At 43.0% G+C, this 18,393-nt stretch overlaps 1 protein-coding gene across 2 annotated transcripts in view; it reads left to right on the forward strand.

Annotated features, from left to right (window-relative positions):
* The first annotated feature begins 436 nt into the window (after window positions 1-436).
* ZCCHC14 (zinc finger CCHC-type containing 14) overlaps window positions 437-18,393 on the forward strand; it is a 111,143-nt gene continuing 93,186 nt past the window's right edge. For both annotated transcript variants that reach the window (XR_012906635.1, XM_006137374.2), the window contains exon 1: window positions 437-2,106. Coding sequence is in view for 1 of the 2 variants with exons in the window: in XM_006137374.2 (XP_006137436.1) it covers window positions 1,543-2,106 (564 nt within the window). In the remaining variant the exon portion in view is untranslated. The remainder of the gene's footprint in view (window positions 2,107-18,393) is intronic.

Below are 18,393 nucleotides of genomic sequence, written 5' to 3' on the forward strand. Positions count from 1 at the left end.
GGGGGCGCGGGGCCCCTCGGAGGATGGAGCGCGCCGGGCTGAAGCGGAGGGAAGGAGCCGCCCCGTGAGGGGAGCGGCCCACAGGCCTGGTTCCGCCGAGCCGGGCACGCGGCGCTGCCCTGCGCCCGCCATCCCCGGGCTCCCTCGCATCTCCCGGCCCCTCGGGCCTGCTCCCCGCCGAGCCCCGCGCCCTGCGCTCCGGGCTGCCCGGCCCCACCGCCGTCCCGGGCCCGGCGCGTCCTGTCACCCCCCCCCGCGCGCGTCCTGTCACCCCCCCCTCGCGCCCCCCCGCGCGTCCTGTCAGCGCCCCCCCGCGCGTCCTGTCACCTCCCCTGCGCCCCCCCGCGCGTCCTGTCACCCCCCCTGCGCCCCCCCGCGCGTCCTGTCAGCGCCCCCCCCGCGCGTCCTGTCACCCCCCCTCGCGCCCCTCCGCGTGTTCTGTCACCCTCCCTCGCGCCCCCCGCGCGTCCTGTCACCCCCCCTCATCCCCTTCTTGCCCTGCCGGTGCGTCCTGTCATCCCTCCCGTCCCTAGCCCCCTGGTGTGTCCTGTCACCCCCCTCCCACGTCCCTAGTCCCAGCCTGGGTTCCCTGCGTGTCCTGTCACCCCCGCTCCTTTCCTAGCCCCATCCTGGTCCCCCTGAGCGTCTTGTCGCCTCCTATCCTTAGCCTCCTTGCGGGCCTCCCAGTGTGTTCCTTCGTCCTCCCCTTCCAGGCCCTGGCGTGTCCTGGTACTCCATCCCTAGCCCACTCTCGGGTCTCTGTTGTCTCCTCATCTCCTCCACTGGTGACCTCACCCCGGGTTGGTCCTCTCCCCCAGTATCCATGTGTGTCCTGACACTTCCCCATCACTAATCCCCGGAGTCACTGCGTGTCCTCTCATCCACCTCATCAGAAATCCCTTCTTAGGCCCTCTCTTTCGCTCAAGGTTCCTGCTTGTCCCTGCATCCCCTCCATTGGAAGCCCCTCCAAGATCCTGGTGTGTCTCCTCATTCCACCTCCCTATTGGAATCCCCTCATCCAGGATCCCTGTGTGTTCCCTCTGTTCATAAACAACTGCTGTGAGTCCTTGCATCTTCCTATATTTCACCCCCCCCCATTGTTAACCCCTCGCCAGGGTCCTCACGTCCTGTCTCTAACCCTTCCCTCTGGGTCCTTTGTACTCCCTTCATCCTTACCCATCACTAACTCCTTTCAGGGACCTTGCAAGTCCTTATTTTCTGCCATCACTAACTGCCTCCCACTCCCTCCACACCTGGTCCCTGCATGTTCCTTCACACACATCTCTTCAGGGTTCCAGTCTACCCTCACTCCTAATGCAAGCTCCCTGAGTTCTCTGGATTTTTACTGTTTGGGACCCAGTATGTATTGCTGTTAGAGTACCCCCTTCTTGTATCTGGGTACTTATCTCTCAGGGTCCTATTGTAGTTCCCCTGCTACCCCCTTTTTTGTTTGGGCACTTTCCCTCCCACCTCAGTGTGTACCTCCCCTGTCCTGGAGGTACCAGCACTGGTGGTGGTGGTGGTGATAGCTGCAGTAGCAACATGGTAGAGAAGCGGTGCCCACGGCTGCAAAGGGACAGCGTATACCGCTGGTTCTCAGAACTGCCCTCTCCTCAGCGAGTGGAATTTCTCTGTGGCCTCCTGGACCTGTGCATCCCACTTGAACTACGCTTTCTGGGTGCCTGCTTAGAGGACTTGGCCCGCAAGGACTATCACTCCCTACGTGACTCTGAAATCAAGGCCAACAACCCTGCTGACTTGGGTAGCCTCACTAACTTGACAGATGAGGTGGTACGTAGCAAACTGCTGGTCTCCCTTGCTTTGTTGGGGTCTGCACACCGAGAAGCGGCTGGAGTCCTTTTCCGTACACTTACCCACATTGATTCTGTCATCAACAACTATGGGCTGCAGCTCAATGAGGGCCGCACTGGAGATGAATTTCTCTTGCTCTTCACTATGGCATCCAACCACCCTGCTTTCAGCTTTCATCAGAAGCAAGTGCTGAGGCAAGAGCTTACCCAGATCCAAAACATCATGGCCAGCACCAGCAAGAATCCCAGCATCCCCACTCTCAGTGCCATGGCAACCTACCCTGGCTGCCATAAGGTGGGTATTGAAGCCTCAAGCTCTTCGTTTCAGGGTTTGGGTAATATGTCAAACTATTTTCTAGAAGGCTAAAACAACAGTCACCTCTTTTCTCCTTCCTGCTTCTTAAACGTTCTAGTGATAAGTGAGAAGCTGAGGGGCCAGCAATGATCAATTGCCTAGTTGATGTGATAGTCAGAGATTGATCTATGATTCTTAGGATCTGTGCCATATAATCAGAAGGGGGAAATCCATCAGTGAGTCACAAGTAGATAACAGGAATGGGCTGAAAGGGAGAAAGATTTTTCCATGTTTATCTGGAAATGGGAGTAAGCATCGGTCTGCAAGGATTATGGACTGGAGAACAAGTACCTCTCTGGAAGGGGTAGGAATTAAATTTGTTAGAAGTGTCTATCCAGTGGCAGTGTAACTTTGGTGAGTCTGGGTCCCATTTAACCATAACCCATTAGGAGAGACTAAACACTGAATAAAATTGTACTGGAATTGTACTTAAAGTGGCTGCTTAAGGGACCGATAAAACTCCTATTGAATTCAGTTGGGAGTTGAATCTCTGAGATGGGAAAGTATGTATTGGAGGAGTCCTGTAAAAATGTAAGTTTCCCTTCTTGTTGTACATGTCTTTGGATACTGCTGCTTTAAATTTGAAAGTTTGTGGTGGTATTTTATACTCGGCTGTGGACATCTGGTTGCTTTTTCTCAACATTTTCTTGTTTCAAAATATACAGATCCAATAAGCAGAGGTTATGGGTTTACTTTTTGTTCAATTTTTTTTTTATTTGTGAATGAAGTATACATGGGAAAATATTTCAATGCAGGCTATAAGGATATAATTAACCACAGGAGCCTCCATACAAATACTTATGGTTTCTATTCTTCAGACGAAGCATGGCATCAAGTAAAAAATAAAGAGCAGAACAAACACACATCCCACAGTTCTATCTTCTGCCTCTCACCTTCTTGGTGATTAAAAGTAAAATTTAATGCATACAAAACTTCTGTAGAAATAGGATGAGGAGCAAGTGAACATGCTTAAGGAATAACGACAGGAATGTTTCACAAAGCGTATCATTTTGGTCTTCACCAATAGTATGCAATTTTATCTAGATAAGAGAGTCCAGCACCATTTAGGCCATTCTAAGATGGATGAAGAATCCATTCCATTGTTTTCCCTGGTATTCTGGGTATTCACTTGCCCACTGTGTTGGAAGAACAGTAACCTTTGAGGGGAGGGCAGTGCATTTTAAACATGGAACATGCATATGGTATTAAAGACCATTGATCATTTACATTATTATAACCAAATTCTCTTGAGGGAGTACAAAAAATAGTGTCACTTTATATATTTTCATCTGTTTTTTTTTAACACTTTTTTGTTTTAAGAACAAGAAGTTAGCTTAAATCTATAGTTGGACTAAGAACAATGCATCTTGCTCTGTTCAACCATGTTTAACTGTGCACAATTAAATCCAAACATTACATGTTTCGATGTTGTGATGATGCGACTTGATAACGTTTGCATCACCGTATCACCCAGAAGAGTCTGCACAGGTGCTAGGAGAAGATAAGGTGCACTTGGGCTCCAGCCATCAAAGGTCTATAAAGATTTCCCCATTGCCAGCCTTTCCCCATCATTTGTGCTTTTTTGCCAGATTACAGACTACGTTGGGTTGATATTTGATGTCAGCTAATCTCTGAACACAAACTTCTCTGAGTTCTTCTTAAACACTAAGATTTCCTTTGTCACAAGATATAGTGGAACTACCTCAGACTTTCATGCTGTTGATACAATGTATAATTTTCAGAGGGGTAGCCATGTTAGTCTGTAACTGAAAAAACAACAAATAGTGCTGCAGCACCTTAGGGCTCGTCTAGACTACGCTAAAGCATCGAAAGAGGCCTTTTTCGAAAAGCCACTTTTCCTCAAAAAATGAGGTTTACGCGGCTTTTTGAAAAAGGGGGGGTTGCCAAAAAAACCCGCACCTTGACTACTTTCACTTGCGAAAGCTCTGCTTTCTAAAGTGAGATCGGAAGAAGATATGCAAATCCCGCAGAATTTGCATATCCTCTTTCAACACTTTAGCGTAGTCTAGATGATCCCTTAGAGACAAACACAAAATGTAGATGGTATCATGAGCTATTGTGGCACAACCCAGGCTCTAAAACTAAATGTTGGGCAGCTCTTTGTTTTTGAGGATTGCTGATCCAGTCTAATCACTTAAGGTTAAGGGTCTGAATAAGAGAACCATGTTACATAAAACCTGTGTTATTCTCTGTTTATAGTAAGTAAGCATAGCAAAACTGAACTAATTAATTCAAGTTTCTGGATGTCAAACAAGTTTTGCTTTACATATCACTGACTTGGAATATACTGTTTTTTGTAACTATAGATGTAAACAGGTTGATAATATCAGTTTTATGATGTGGGGTGAGGGATTGGGGGTGATGTATTTCAACAATTTCCTCCTGTACCTCTCACTTATTTAAAACAATTTGAATCAGGACCGAAAACACTATACAATGGAGGCATTCCAACAAATGGCCAAATAAGGTTGCCTTAAAAGAGTAACATTTTTGGATGTCAGTCCTTCAACTGATTCCTTGGTAGGGAACATTCACTGATTTCCTTGAGGCTTTGTGCAAGTGCAGGGATATGATTGTATTCAGTTAGCTGCAGAATCCTCCGAGTCTTTTAGATAGCAGTTTTGGCCATATTTTGTTTACCATTGCAAGGAATGAACATGATGGTAATATAATACTATAGTTGTGTGATTCTGTGGCAAATTGGTATCGTCTGAATGGCAGGCTAGTCAGCCTCCGATTTCTGTAACGATATCTCTGTTTCAAGACTGTAGCATATGATATCAATAATATTATTTAATTGGTTCTCATAAAATTTCAGAAATAAACTGCTCGAGGTTTCTATGTTGACTACTGGATTTGTTTTTAGTCATAAGGTCTCACTATCAGGTACATGTAAAATAGTTTATTATATTGTGTTGCTGAAACTGAAGGGCTTGAGAGAGTTTCTTCAAAACAAACTCAGATTTGTAATCCTTTTATGGGACCAGATTTGGGAAAAAAAAATCTTTGCAAGCTGAACCTGGAGTCCTACAAGAGCCATATCTAGGAGCTTTTTGTTAGTGTCTTAATCTTGATCACAAGGGAAATAATTGGGTTAGCACTATTGGGTAATTGGTTATAACAGTGAACTGTTAGCCTCTGGTCTATCATGAGAAATTGTCTTGTTCTGTCATTTACCATGTTAATACCTGTTTATGCTAGAAATTGAAGTGTGATAAGGGAACAGCAACACATGACCCAGCCAAGGATTTCAAGAAAAGTACCCAGATGGGAGAGAGTCAACTATAGCTTTGTCTGGGTTTTTTTTTTTTTTCATTTTTTATGAGGGTCATCAGTGGACCTACATTCAAATCTTTGTGCTCTAAAAGTGGGAGCCTCTACTATGTATGCTAAAGGAGCAGTTCTCTTAGCTTTGAGGCAGTGGTGTACACAGACCTCTCTGTGGCCTAACCACTTGCGGGTACTATGAGCCACACTCTGTTAGTGTGGGTTTCACATGGGTTACATGTGAAACTCCCTGCTTGGATTATCATAATTTACTAATGCTAATCCTAGGGTTCTTGTTTTTTCTCACAAAAATGGTGTAATAACTTGAAACAGGAATAGTGATAGAAATGTAGCCATGTTAGTTTGGTGTAGCTGAAACAAAATACAGGACTATGTAGCACTTTAAAGACTAACAAGATGGTTTCTTAGATAATGAGCTTTCATGGGCCAGACCCACTTCCTCAGATCAAATAGTGGAAGAAAATAGTCACAACCATATATACCAAAGGATACAATTAAAAAAAAAAAAAGAACACATATGAAAAGGACAAATCAAATTTCAGAACAGCAGGGAGACGTGGGGGGGGGAGAAGGTAAATGTCTGTGAGCTAATAGTATTAGAGGTGATAATTGGGGAAGCTATCTTTGTAATGGGTAAGATAACTGGGGTCTTTGTTGAGACCCATGCTGTCGAATTTTATCATGAATGATAGTTCAGAGGATTCCCTTTCAAGTGCAGATTTAAAAGGCTTCTGAAGCAGGATGCAGGTAATTAAGTCGTTGAGACAGTGTCCTTTCTGGTTGAAATAGCAAGAAACTGTTTTTTTCTTTGTGATCCTGTCTAATATCTGTTTTGTGGGCATTGATCCTTTGGCGAAGTGTCTGAGACATTTGTTCAATGTACATAGCAGACGGACACTTTCGGCACGTGCTAGCATAAATTATATTTCTAAATGCACAGGAATATGTATTCTTGATCTTATAACTCACTTGGTTAGGTCCAATAATGGTATCAGCAGAGTGAATATGTGGACAAAGCTGGCAACGGGGTTTGTTGCAAGGGAAGGTACCAGGGTTGGTATTAGTGTGGTATGTCCTGTGGTTGTTGGTAAGAATCATCTTGAGGTTAGGTGGTTGTCTATAGGAGACTATGGGTCTGTCTCCCAGAGCCTCTTGGAGTTTAGTATCCTGTTCCAGTATAGGCTGTAGTTTATTGATAATGTGTTGGACAGGTTTAAGTTGGGGGTTGTAGGTGATGACAAGTGGTGTTCTATTGTTGGTTTTCTTGGGTCTGTCTTGAAGTAGATGGTTTCTAGGTATTCGTCTGGCTCTTTCAATTTGCTTTTTTTATTTATCCGGATTGGTAGTTGAAGTTTATAAATGCTTGGTAGAGGTCTTGAAGTTTCTGGTCTCTGTCTGTGGGATTAGAGCAGATGCGGTTGTATCGAAGGGCTTGGCTATAGATGATGGATCGTATGGTGTGTGCTGGATGGGAGCTGGAAGCATGTAGGTAACTGTATGAGTCAGTGGGTTTTCTGTAGAGGGTGGTGTGTAATATTCCATTGTTGTTTTGTCAACAGGAAATGGTGTCCAGGAAATGGATCTCTCATGTAGAATGGTCCAGGTTGAGGTTGATGGTGGGGTGTAGGTTATTGAAATCTCTGTGGAATGTCTCCAGTGTCTCTTGGCCATGCGTCCAGATCTTTATGGCTGACCTAGAACAACGGTTCCTCAACTCCCGTCCCCTTTTACCCCTTCTTTACTTACGCTACATCGATGACATCTTTATGATCTGGATGCATGGCCAAGAGACACTGGAGACATTCCACAGAGATTTCAACAACCTACACCCCACCATCAACCTCAACCTGGACCATTCTACATGAGAGATCCATTTCCTGGATACCACAGTACAAATCAACAGCGCCTCAAGGGGGTGGCACATTAGGAGCCCGGGATCAGCTGGAGTGCCCATCTGAGCCCTGATAGGGAAGCTAAAGACTAGTCAACTCTCTGGATAGTCAGTCAACTGGTGGACTAGTCGATATCCTCTGTCAGATAGAGGGAGCAAAGGGTGGGAAGGGGTACTTCAAAGTGGCAGCACCGCACAGCTGTGCGGCATTGCCACATTGACAGGGCTCGCCGAACCACAGCGAGCCTCGCTCGTCAGCCACACTGTCCGGCGATCTGTGCATAGAATCATAAAATTATAGGACTGGAAGGGACCTCGAGAGGTCATCGAGTCCAGCCCCCCGCCCTCAAGGCAGGACCAAGCTCCGTCTACACCATCCCTGACAGATGTCTGTCTAACCTGTTCTTAAATATCTCCAGAGAGGGAGATTCCACCACCTCCCTTGGCAATTTATTCCAATATTTGACCACCCTGACAGTTAGGAATTTTTTCCTAATGTCCAATCTAAACCTCCCCTGCTGCACTTTAAGCCCATTGCTCCTTGTCCTGTCCTCAGAAACCAAGAGGAACAAATTTTCTCCTTCCTCCTTGTGACACCCTTTTAGATATTTGAAAACTGCTATCATGTCCCCCCTTAATCTTCTTTTTTCCAAACTAAACAAGCCCAGTTCATGAAGCCTGGCTTCATAGGTCATGTTCTCTAGACCTTTAATCATTCTTGTCGGTCTTCTCTGTACCCTTTCCAATTTCTCCACATCTTTCTTGAAATGTGGCGCCCAGAACTGGACACAGTACTCCAGCTGAGGCCTAACTAGTGCAGAGTAGAGCGGCAGAATGATTTCACGAGTTTTGCTTACAACACACCTGTTGATACAACCTAGAATCATATTTTCTTTTTTTGCAACAGCATCACACTGTTGACTCATATTCAACTTGTGATCCACTATGACCCCTAGATCCCTTTCCGCCATGCTCCTTCCTAGACAGTCGCTTCCCATCTTGTATGTATGGAACTGATTGTTCCTTCCTAAGTGGAGCACTTTGCATTTCTCTTTATTAAACTTCATCCTGTTTACCTCTGACCATTTCTCTAACTTGCTAAGGTCATTTTGAATTATGTCCCTATCCTCCAAAGAAGTTGCAACCCCACCCAGTTTGGTATCATCTGCAAACTTAATAAGCGTACTCTCTATCCCAATATCTACATCATTGATGAAGATATTGAACAGTACGGGTCCCAAAAACAGACCCTTGCGGAACTCCACTTGTTATCCCTTTCCAGCAGGATTTAGCACTGTTAACAACAACTCTCTGACTACGGTTATCCAGCCAATTATGCACCCACCTTATCGTGGCCCTATCTAAGTTATATTTGCCTAATTTATCAATAAGAATATCATGGGAGACCATATCAAATGCCTTACTAAAATCTAGGTATATGACATCCACCGCTTCTCCCTTATCCACAAGGCTCGTTATCCTATCAAAGCTATCAGATTAGTTTGGCATGACTTGTTCTTCACAAACCCATGCTGGCTATTCCCTATCACTTTATTACCTTCCAAGTGTTTGCATATGATTTCCTTAATTACCTGCTCCATTATCTTCCCTGGGACAGACGTTAAACTGACCAGTCTGTAGTTTCCTGGGTTGTTCTTATTCCCCTTTTTATAGATGGGCACAATATTTGCCCTTTTCCAGTCTTCTGGAATCTCCCCTGTGTTCCATGATTTTTCAAAGATCATAGCTAAAGGCTCAGATACCTCCTCTATCAGCTCCTTGAGTATCCTGGGATGCATTTCATCAGGACCTGGTGACTTGCTGACATCTAACTTTCCTAAGTGATTTTTAACTTGTTCTTTGTGTATCCTATCTTCTAAACTTACCCTCTCTCTGCTTGTATTCACTACGTTAGGCACACCTCCAGACTTCTCGGTGAAGACCGAAACAAAGAAGTCATTGAGCATTGAGATCATTCTGCTCATGCACAGATTGCCCGAACCTGGCTCTTCCGGGTTGCAATCTACTCGCCACGGGCGAGTAGATTGTATTATTTGTCTAGCCTTGCACATTGAAACCTCTGCATGTGTTTCAAAGGGGCGGCCCTTGAGCCCAGGGTCAGCTGGGGACTCCGCGCTCCCCAGAACCCGGGGTCAGCTGGGGAGTTTCCCAGCTGATCCCAGGTCCTGGGGAAATGCTACACAGAGCCTGGGATCAGCTGAGTAGTCCCCAGCTGACCGCGGGCTCCACAGTCCCTTTGAAACATGCTGAAGGCGGCATTCTAAGGGGCAGCCACTGCACAGCTGATCTTCGGCTTAGCAATGAGGTGGCTGCCCCCTTTGAAACGCTGCCTCTGCGCATTTCAAAGGGGTAGTGGAGCCCCGGGTTAACTAGGGAGTCCCCAGCTGATCCTGGGCGCCGTGTCGTGCTGCCCCTTTGAAGCGCGGCAGCGGCACTTCAAAGGGGCAGTGCTGCATTAACACCTATGATTAATGAGTTAAAAAATTTAACTCGTTAATCCTGGTCTGCGTTAATCGCAGGTGTTAATGCATGTCAATTGACAGCCCTACTAATTATCTTTTCATTGTTATCAATTACATCGTAAGGAACTGAAATATTTCATCTGAAATAAATGTCTACTGCAAGAGATTGTCATCTTGTAACTGAACCGTCTTTAAACTGTTTTAGTTAAATCAACCTTTGGAAAAACTAAGCGAGCAATTGTTAACCACACATTCCAGTGTGCAACTTCAAAGGTGTTAAACAGTCGTGTTTTAAAATATTTAACCACTCTGTTAAGAATCTGTGTTTTTTAAATGTGTGATTTGAATTGCATAAATTGAGATACAGTACTGTGTTTCTTTAGTTGGATGTTTGGGACATGTCTCTTTCTGTGTATTTGCAAAGCACCTAGCACAATGGGGCTCTGATCCTGAATGAGGCCTCTAATTATTACTCCAGTATGTTTAGTAATTACTTTTCCCATGAAGCCATTTCCTATGTTAGTAAATGCAGAGAATATTTTGTGCTTTGCCATTTTGAGGCTGGATTTATTTATTTTTTTTAAACAAGAGGTGCTAATTATAGAGATTCTAGTCCCATCAGCATAGTTAATGGCTATTAACATTTCTGTTGTAGAGTATTTTCAATGGCATAATTTAACTGTTAAAATTATTTCAAAACCTTCTCTTCCAAGTTTCATAGAGACTCTTTTCTTTGAAATATTTTCATATTGGTAAAAGGTGAAAGAGCAGGATGAATTGAGAATTGCCTTTTCTGCGTGTAAATTCTGAAAAAAATAAAAGGCAGCAAAATAATGGTGTTGGTCTCATCCGAATGCATGTTTTTATATGTCTGTCTTGCATGAATTTTGCATTGAGTATGTGGGGCAGTAAACTGCCAACCATCTTAGCTTTTGGATAATTGCTAAAAATCTAATTATTTACCTGAACAGTGTTTGATATAACTGACACTTTAACTAAAATACTGCATACTATGCAATTTTAAAGCCTTCATAACTACCTGAAAATGATCCAATCAAGTTAATTGCTTAGTAATAACTCTAAGTCCGTTCATTGCTTGGTTTGCATGTCCACAAATATAAGGCTTGCCTTTCCCTCTCAAATGTGATCCTGGAAATTGGCAACTGCAAAAGAAGAATAACATCATTTTGTTTCCTAAGGGTTAATCTGCATTACAGAGTGGTGTCAACCTAGCTTAGGTTGACTTGACTCTGTCCAAGCATCAGTACTGAAATGTAGCTCTCGCTGATTTAACTTGCTCATTACACCAACTTAATAACTTCATCACTGTGAGAGTCATAGCACTTAAGTTGATGTAGTTCAGGCTGATGATGTGTCAGGCCAGGTGTGCTCTAGACTTGGCAGCCCGGCTTAAGGTATGCAGCTCAAGTTCTACATAGCTGGAGTTGGCTTATCTTAAGCTGAGCTTGGCAACATCCCCACAGCGGGAGGCCGACAGGAAATGCTTCCATCAGCTTCTCTTAAACCTCGCAAAAGAAGGAGGACTGGATGCTGGCGGGAGCACCCTCTGAGTTCGATTTAGTCTTAAGTAGACTCATTAAATCAAACTCTGGAAGATGGATTGTGGCAGCAGCAGTCTTCCTTTTTAGTGTAGACAAGGCCTCTGTGTATCCTGCGTTGCTTACAACAACGTGCTGCCTTTTGGAAGCTATTCTAAAATTCCCCCACGCTGGCATTTAAATCAGTGGAAGCACTACTGGTGAGGATGCATACTGCCAAGGCAAGCAATGTTATGTGGCTGTGTATAACCAATTCAATTCAATGTGGTGGCTGTAAACCTAAGTTACACTGACAAACTTAATTTTGTAGTAGGGATGGAAAATAGTAGTTGGTTAACAGATAAGCTGATGCATGGTTTCCCTTAACAATTAAACTTTGCCTCGGATTCCGACTGTTGACCCACTGCAGGATGACAGCAAGGACCCTGGGTGCATTGGGAACCCAGGCACATGAGCCAGTAGCTGGAATCTCCGGGTTAAAATTAGGGATGCTGCAGCACCCTACTTATCCCTAGTTCCATAGTTAAATGTTTGTGTAACCAAAAGAATTTTAATTGGTTACATGTTTATTGTTTTTACACATTATCTGCATCCCTATTTTGTAGTGTAGACTTACCTTTTGAGTGTATCAACCATACTCACCCAGTACTGTCACCCGTGTAGCTGAAACATGCTAGCATAGGTGAGAGCCTTAGCATAGAACAGGCCTCAATAGCCAGGTAATTTTTTAACGACAGTGTTGATTAAACATGTTTCTAGTAGATTTAATTAAATGGTGATAAAATCAGGTCTGTCTGCAGGAGCTCTGTACCACTGATGCTAGCAGGAAATTTTTTGAACTTCTAAATTTAGATATCATCTAAAGGTTTAGAGAAAGACAGACAGACCATAAGCCCTGTACTGGAAGTCTTGGATATTTTTAAGTGGACCAGTAAGATGGAGCTACGTGGTGCCACGTACAAACATCAATGCATTTTGTTGCTTTCCTTGTAACTGTAGGTAAAATTGTACATGTATGTGCTCTAATTGTGTAGATGGTAAGTCTGCCTCTTGCTACAGGAGAGATTTCTCCTTTAAGAAAAATTTTATATACACAAGCTCTATTGATATAATAAATATAAATCTATACACATTTAATTTCACATTAAAATACAGTGCAGCGGCACTGGTGGCCAGAATCCCTAATGCAGAAAAGGTCTAAGATTTAAACCAAACAAAAAATAAAAAATGCTTAAATAAGCAGTGGTAGCAGACTTTATACATCATAAATATGCTAAAGAAGGTACAAACCAGCTTCTTTAACAATTATTTACAGCTTACTCTTAAATCTTTGTGCGTTTAAGAAATTGAAAGAGATTCCATCTCATGAAGATTTATTTGAAGGGTGTGTATCTGGAATTTGACTAGTTTATATTTCTGTTGATGGCTGGCTTCCAATAAAGCTACACGAATGCATACCGAAGTATAGGCAAGGAACGTCGTGATTTGCACCAGTGAAGCTTGCCCCTGTGTATTATTGGTCATTGATTGCTGCATATGGGCAAATTCCCAGTACAGACATTTTATTTTCTGAGGCAGCAAGACCCTTCTTGGATTGGGGCTTAAAGTACACATGTACATTTAAAGAATGTGAGCAGTGGTATTAATTTTGGTGGTGTTTACCATATGCTTAAAAAAAATATTGCTGGACTATTGATTTTAAAGAGAGGCCTATATCTAAGATCAGTAATGAAGACACACTTGTGAATTGTTCCTTTCAGTTCCTTGGGACTACTGGCATGTATAAAGTTACTCACATGTGCAAAAGTTGATAGAATCAGAGCCTCAGACAGCATTCTGAAGCCTAGCCTCTGGGTTTTGGATCATGGATCAAACTTAGAATGGTGATCTAGTCTCCATTGCCAGTCAGGAAACTGATATGAGTAACACTGGTCATTTAAAAAAAAAATCTATCCATCACTCTGTGTATGAGTAATACTGAGAGTGATGGGGAGATCTTGAAAACCTAAACCACCCAGGGTACGCTTTTTAAAAACAACTATATATGTAGAAAAGAGAAGATATTCCCTCCTGTTTTCTTGTCTTCTGCCCTGTAGCATCTTTCATTTGAGTGGGTATTTTAAAACTGTACAGTAGTATAAATGATCCCACAAAATTTAGTTCACTTAATTGGAGATTGACAAGACTACTATTAAAATTTCCTTCAACACTTTATAAAAGATTGAACAAAGTTGTTAAATATTCTCAATATGTGGCCCCAAGACCTGAAAGAGTAGAAATTAAAAAAAATAAAATCTTAAATTGAGTTAGAGGAAGTTGTCAGTATAATTTATGCGGTGAAAAATTAGTGGAGTCCAGTACACTCTCTAGGATTCCTGCCTCTCCAATCCTTAGTTATTTTTCATATCTGCAACATTATGAGGATTTCCCCCTCAACAATAAATAGGAAATTGCTATAGTCATTCACGCAGCTCTTGGGCTCAAAGCCATGAGATGTCTCTTAGTGCTATTTTCTTTTCCAATCTTTGCTTGGTATGCTTTTTAGTCTAATAGATACTCTGAATATTTATGACTGAACAGGCAAGGAAATCAGCATTTATTTTGCATGGAATATTAGGAAACATATCTCATAAAGTTAAAAAACCACCTATGTAATCTTTTCATAAACTTAGCATAATTTAGTCCAGGTTAGCAAATAGTTTTTATTATTAAACTGCTAGTTATTTTGAAAATGAACAGATAATTACTGTTTTACTTAAATGCTTACCATATTACATTTCCCATTTATGAACCCTGCTATTCTCAAGAAAGGATTTGGTAGTAAATCGACTGGTATACATCCTAACTGAGTAGTACAGGAATCAGTTAGTAAAGTTGACTTCAAAGATTTACCACTTCCCACGCATATTTGAGCCATCCATGCATTAGTGAGAAAAAGGTAATGTCAGTATTTCATTATGAATTTACTAGCAGATTTACTCGGAGTTGCTTTGGTACTTAGCCTATTTTTTTAAATAAAAGGAAAATGTACATACGTTATTTAAATTATTGTATTTTTCAAAAATACAGTGTTATTTTTATGAAGTTAATTTTTATTTTGAATTTCTTAAAGGGACTGTTAAAATGTTTCCATTTGTTTTTTAGTATTTTTTTTAAAAAAATGGGAATGCCATCAAGTGTATTTTTTTTCTTCATCCCTGTAAACTCTTATCTGCTATGTTTTAACAAAAAAGAGCTATTGACTGGTTTGCAATAACATTTTCTTCTAATTTTCAAACCTTAAGCATTCATTTATCTTTGCCAAAAAGAACACTAATCCAAATTTCTCCACTTTATTGCTTTTTTTTTTTTTGTAAAGTTTATTGAGAAGCAATCCTATTGCAGGTTCATCCTATTTTTCTGACTCAGTCTCTTTCAACATTTGCTCAGTTATGCCAATTTTGAAGAGGGTATGTGATCTGGTGATTGTCTCTTTTTTGTTTGGTTTTGTGAGGAGCATTCCAGGCACATCCTGTTTTCCTGACACAACCAAAGTCTTATGTTGCTTTAAGTAATGATAAAAGGAAGCTGTCTATGGAATTTGGTGGTCCTAGCTCTTAACCATTTAGAAGGAATTCTTGAACAGGCAGATAGACAGCTCTCTAAAATAAATAATATATCTTTGTGCATCGTAATACGTAAGAACCATGAGATGAAAACCTACATTCTGAATTTTCTTGCTATTTTAAATTTGTCAGCTGTGATGCTATAGGTTGAACCTCTCTAGTTCAGCACTCTTTGGTCTGGTAACATCTCTGGTCCGGCTCTCAGTGTTCTGTGCTGTTATTTAGCTCTAATTTACCTAAATGTCTTCTAAGACCCCAGTAAGCTGTGGAAGTCCAGGGGCGGGGCTGCTCACGGGCCACATGCCCTGGGGGCAGGGCCAAGCATGCGCCGCATGCCCGGGGCCAGCACCGGCATGTGCCGTGACCCCAGGGCAGGGGCCGCCCATGCACCCGGGGCTGGCACCTGTCACACGCCCGGGGACAGGGCCAGCCCAGATTGCTCCGCGGGCGCACATAAATGGCCCAGCGGGCGCCATGGCCCCTGCGAGCACCGCGTTGGGGACCACTGTGCTAGACGATATTGACCTCCTGTGGTTCAGCAAATTCTCTGATTCAGCACTGGTTAGGTTCCAACGGTGCCAAATTAGAGAGCTTCAACCTATATTAACATAGTTTGTCCTTAGTGAATAATTATATTATTTCTGCAGTTTTTTTGTACTCAGTAAGTCATTTCAGAAATTGACTATGGGCTATATATCACAGTGTTCCTCCTTGCCCTGGGCATGCCAGTGGTGCAGCTCAAAGTAGTTTCATTGGGCCTTGCATGTTTAAGAATAATCTTGACCAGATGCTGTACTGCATAAGACATGAACATTTTCTGAATTTGTTTTGGCATTTTCAAAATGTCCGTCTCTATTTTTGGGGGGGGGGGGGGGGGTAGAGCGATTTGTCTATGTGAAATCACATTAAATTCTAACTTGTCTCTTTAAACGCTAATTGTTACAATAGTTTTTAAAACTCCAAGAAAACAAGTTGGTGAGACAGTTCCTGAGAACAAGGAATCCTGACTCTTTCTTTGGAGCCTCCTGACTCTTGGCAGAAATACTAAACCAAGAGTCCAAAGAGGGAGTGTCTAAAAGATCCAAACATCAATTTGCTTGCTTCAAGTTCTTGGGAATTTCCCATAAAACGTAGACTTTTTTATTTTTTGTTTGGAAAGCTGGAATTGCATTTCCTCTTCAGACAATGTTCTCTTGACCTAATAGCACACTGTTGCATGTCTCCGCCAATTGATATTAAAAACAAAATCCACACTTTTATCCATCATTCTTGTTAAAAATAGTGTTTAACAGTAAAACACAATCTCTGTACTTCAAGACATTTACTCCAAACCAGGCCTGACGACTGGGGTGGGAGTGGGTAAAGAGGACACTTTCCCCAGGGCCTGGTGATTCTCAGGAGCCTGTGGCTGCCACAGTTGATACTGCAGTAGAAGTGACGGCCGGAGCCCTGGCCCCTTTAAATTGCCATCAGAATGTTGGAATGCCACTCTGCACACTTCATGGGGCTGGAGGGGCAATCCCGAGGCCCAGGTGGTGCTTAAGGGTGGCTGCCCCTGTCTGCGCTCCTTCTGCCTGAGGCCCTGCCCTTTCTGGAGACACAAAGCCAGCTCCACCCTTCATCTTGCCCAGAGGCCCACAGTGGCTATGGCCCCACTGCTACAAACTAAGGTGGTGTTATGGCCTTTCAGTTATGGTGACGCTGTATAGAAGGAATGGTAGATTATTTAGTCTAATTAAGGTTCTAACAGCAGCCTTCACCATGTTCTTTGAGTCCCTTTACTGAGTCTGAGTTTAGCTTTATTTTCAGAAGTGTGTGCTGAAAGCTTTCTGTGGTTCTAGACTATCTTTATCAGAGTGGGATCAAATAGTACCAAATAAATTCATTATGGTAATAAACCAAACTGTTCCAAGCAACATCTAGCCAGGGGTCTCAAACTCTTGGCCCACCGGCCATCTGCGGCCAGAGCGATTGCACAATCCAGCTCCGCTCTCCCGATGGAGTTCTGAGCTGCCCCCAAGTACCATCCCTTCCCTCCATCATCCTGCCCTCTTCCTCCATGATACCCTGTCCCCAAGAACAAGGCTTCAGGGATCACTGGCGAAGCCTAGCACTGCACAGCAGCAGCAGTTGGGCTCTCCCTCACTTCTCGCAGCTGCAGGGAAAGCGGAGCAAGTGCACTCCTCTTCCCCGGAACTCCTGCCATTGTGGGCATCGCGGGGGGAGGCACAACTAATCTAAGCACTGAAGTGAACAAAAAATAAGACATAGATCTCATTCTTCTGTAAACAGTTTTTCTGTAAATAATGTTACTTCTGGGGAGATTTTGTGTCATTGCATGCCAGCAGAATTCATGTGTCTTGCAGATTATTTTGCTTTCCTGCAGAAAAATGACTTTCTGACAGAGAAGCAAAGCAAAACTGCAGGGGCAGTTTTACTCCTGTCTACACCAGTGAGCTTGACCACAACACCATTAGCTCCCTAACTAATGTACTCCGTTTAGAACTGAACACAGTGTTGTGATCATATGCCAGTTCAAATTTACTGTACTTTGATGTGAGAGTGAGTCAGATAACATGAGTTCAGCTGCTCAAGACATGGGCTATATTAATTTTTACCAAAAATAACAAAAGGATTTGTAGCTTCCTGGGAAGAACTGAGATTTTGTGTATAACCAAAAATTGATGTTTTCACAAGTAAGAACTGCTATCATCCATCTGTTTCTAGGGTTCCATCTGTTTCTAGGGTTCAACTTTCCATTACCAACAGCAAGTTGAAGTCAGTGGGATGCCCCTCCCCATGGAACATCTCTATCTAGCAGTCCACCAGACTGCGAGTTCAATGAGTTTCATTGAACAGTTCATGATTAGCTTGTGATGGAATGCAGTCACAGAAATCCACTTGAGATTGTTTCCCAGTGTGCTGATCATACCACTGACACCCACCTTGCTCTCCGGGGCTCCCCTCCACTCTGTCCTGCTGGGCCAGAGTCTCTGGTCTCCCCCATAAGGCACAGAATTGGGATTACTGCCCCCCTGAAGAGCAATGCAGACACCGAACCACTTCATTGCTGGAGGATGCAGTTCTAGGGAACAGCACCCAGAAAACCAACCCCCAAAAGGGATCAAAACCCCAAATAATAGGAAAGCTCATGAGGATGTTTGCCCTCTTTATCAATGAAAGAGAGATATATGCACACTGGTTCTCCCCCTCCCCACCTGCCCCAACAATTATTTACACTGGGCCTGTTGTAAAGTAAGTTATTAAATTAAAATGAAAAGGAAATGGATAGCTAGTTCTAATTCACTAACACTTACTGTAAGCAGTTTCTTACCCAAAAAAGCCATTCTTATTTTAGGCATAATCTTTAAGTCAGAGAC

This window comes from Pelodiscus sinensis, chromosome 12 (genome assembly GCF_049634645.1).
Source record: "Pelodiscus sinensis isolate JC-2024 chromosome 12, ASM4963464v1, whole genome shotgun sequence".
Lineage (NCBI taxonomy): Eukaryota > Metazoa > Chordata > Testudines > Trionychidae > Pelodiscus > Pelodiscus sinensis.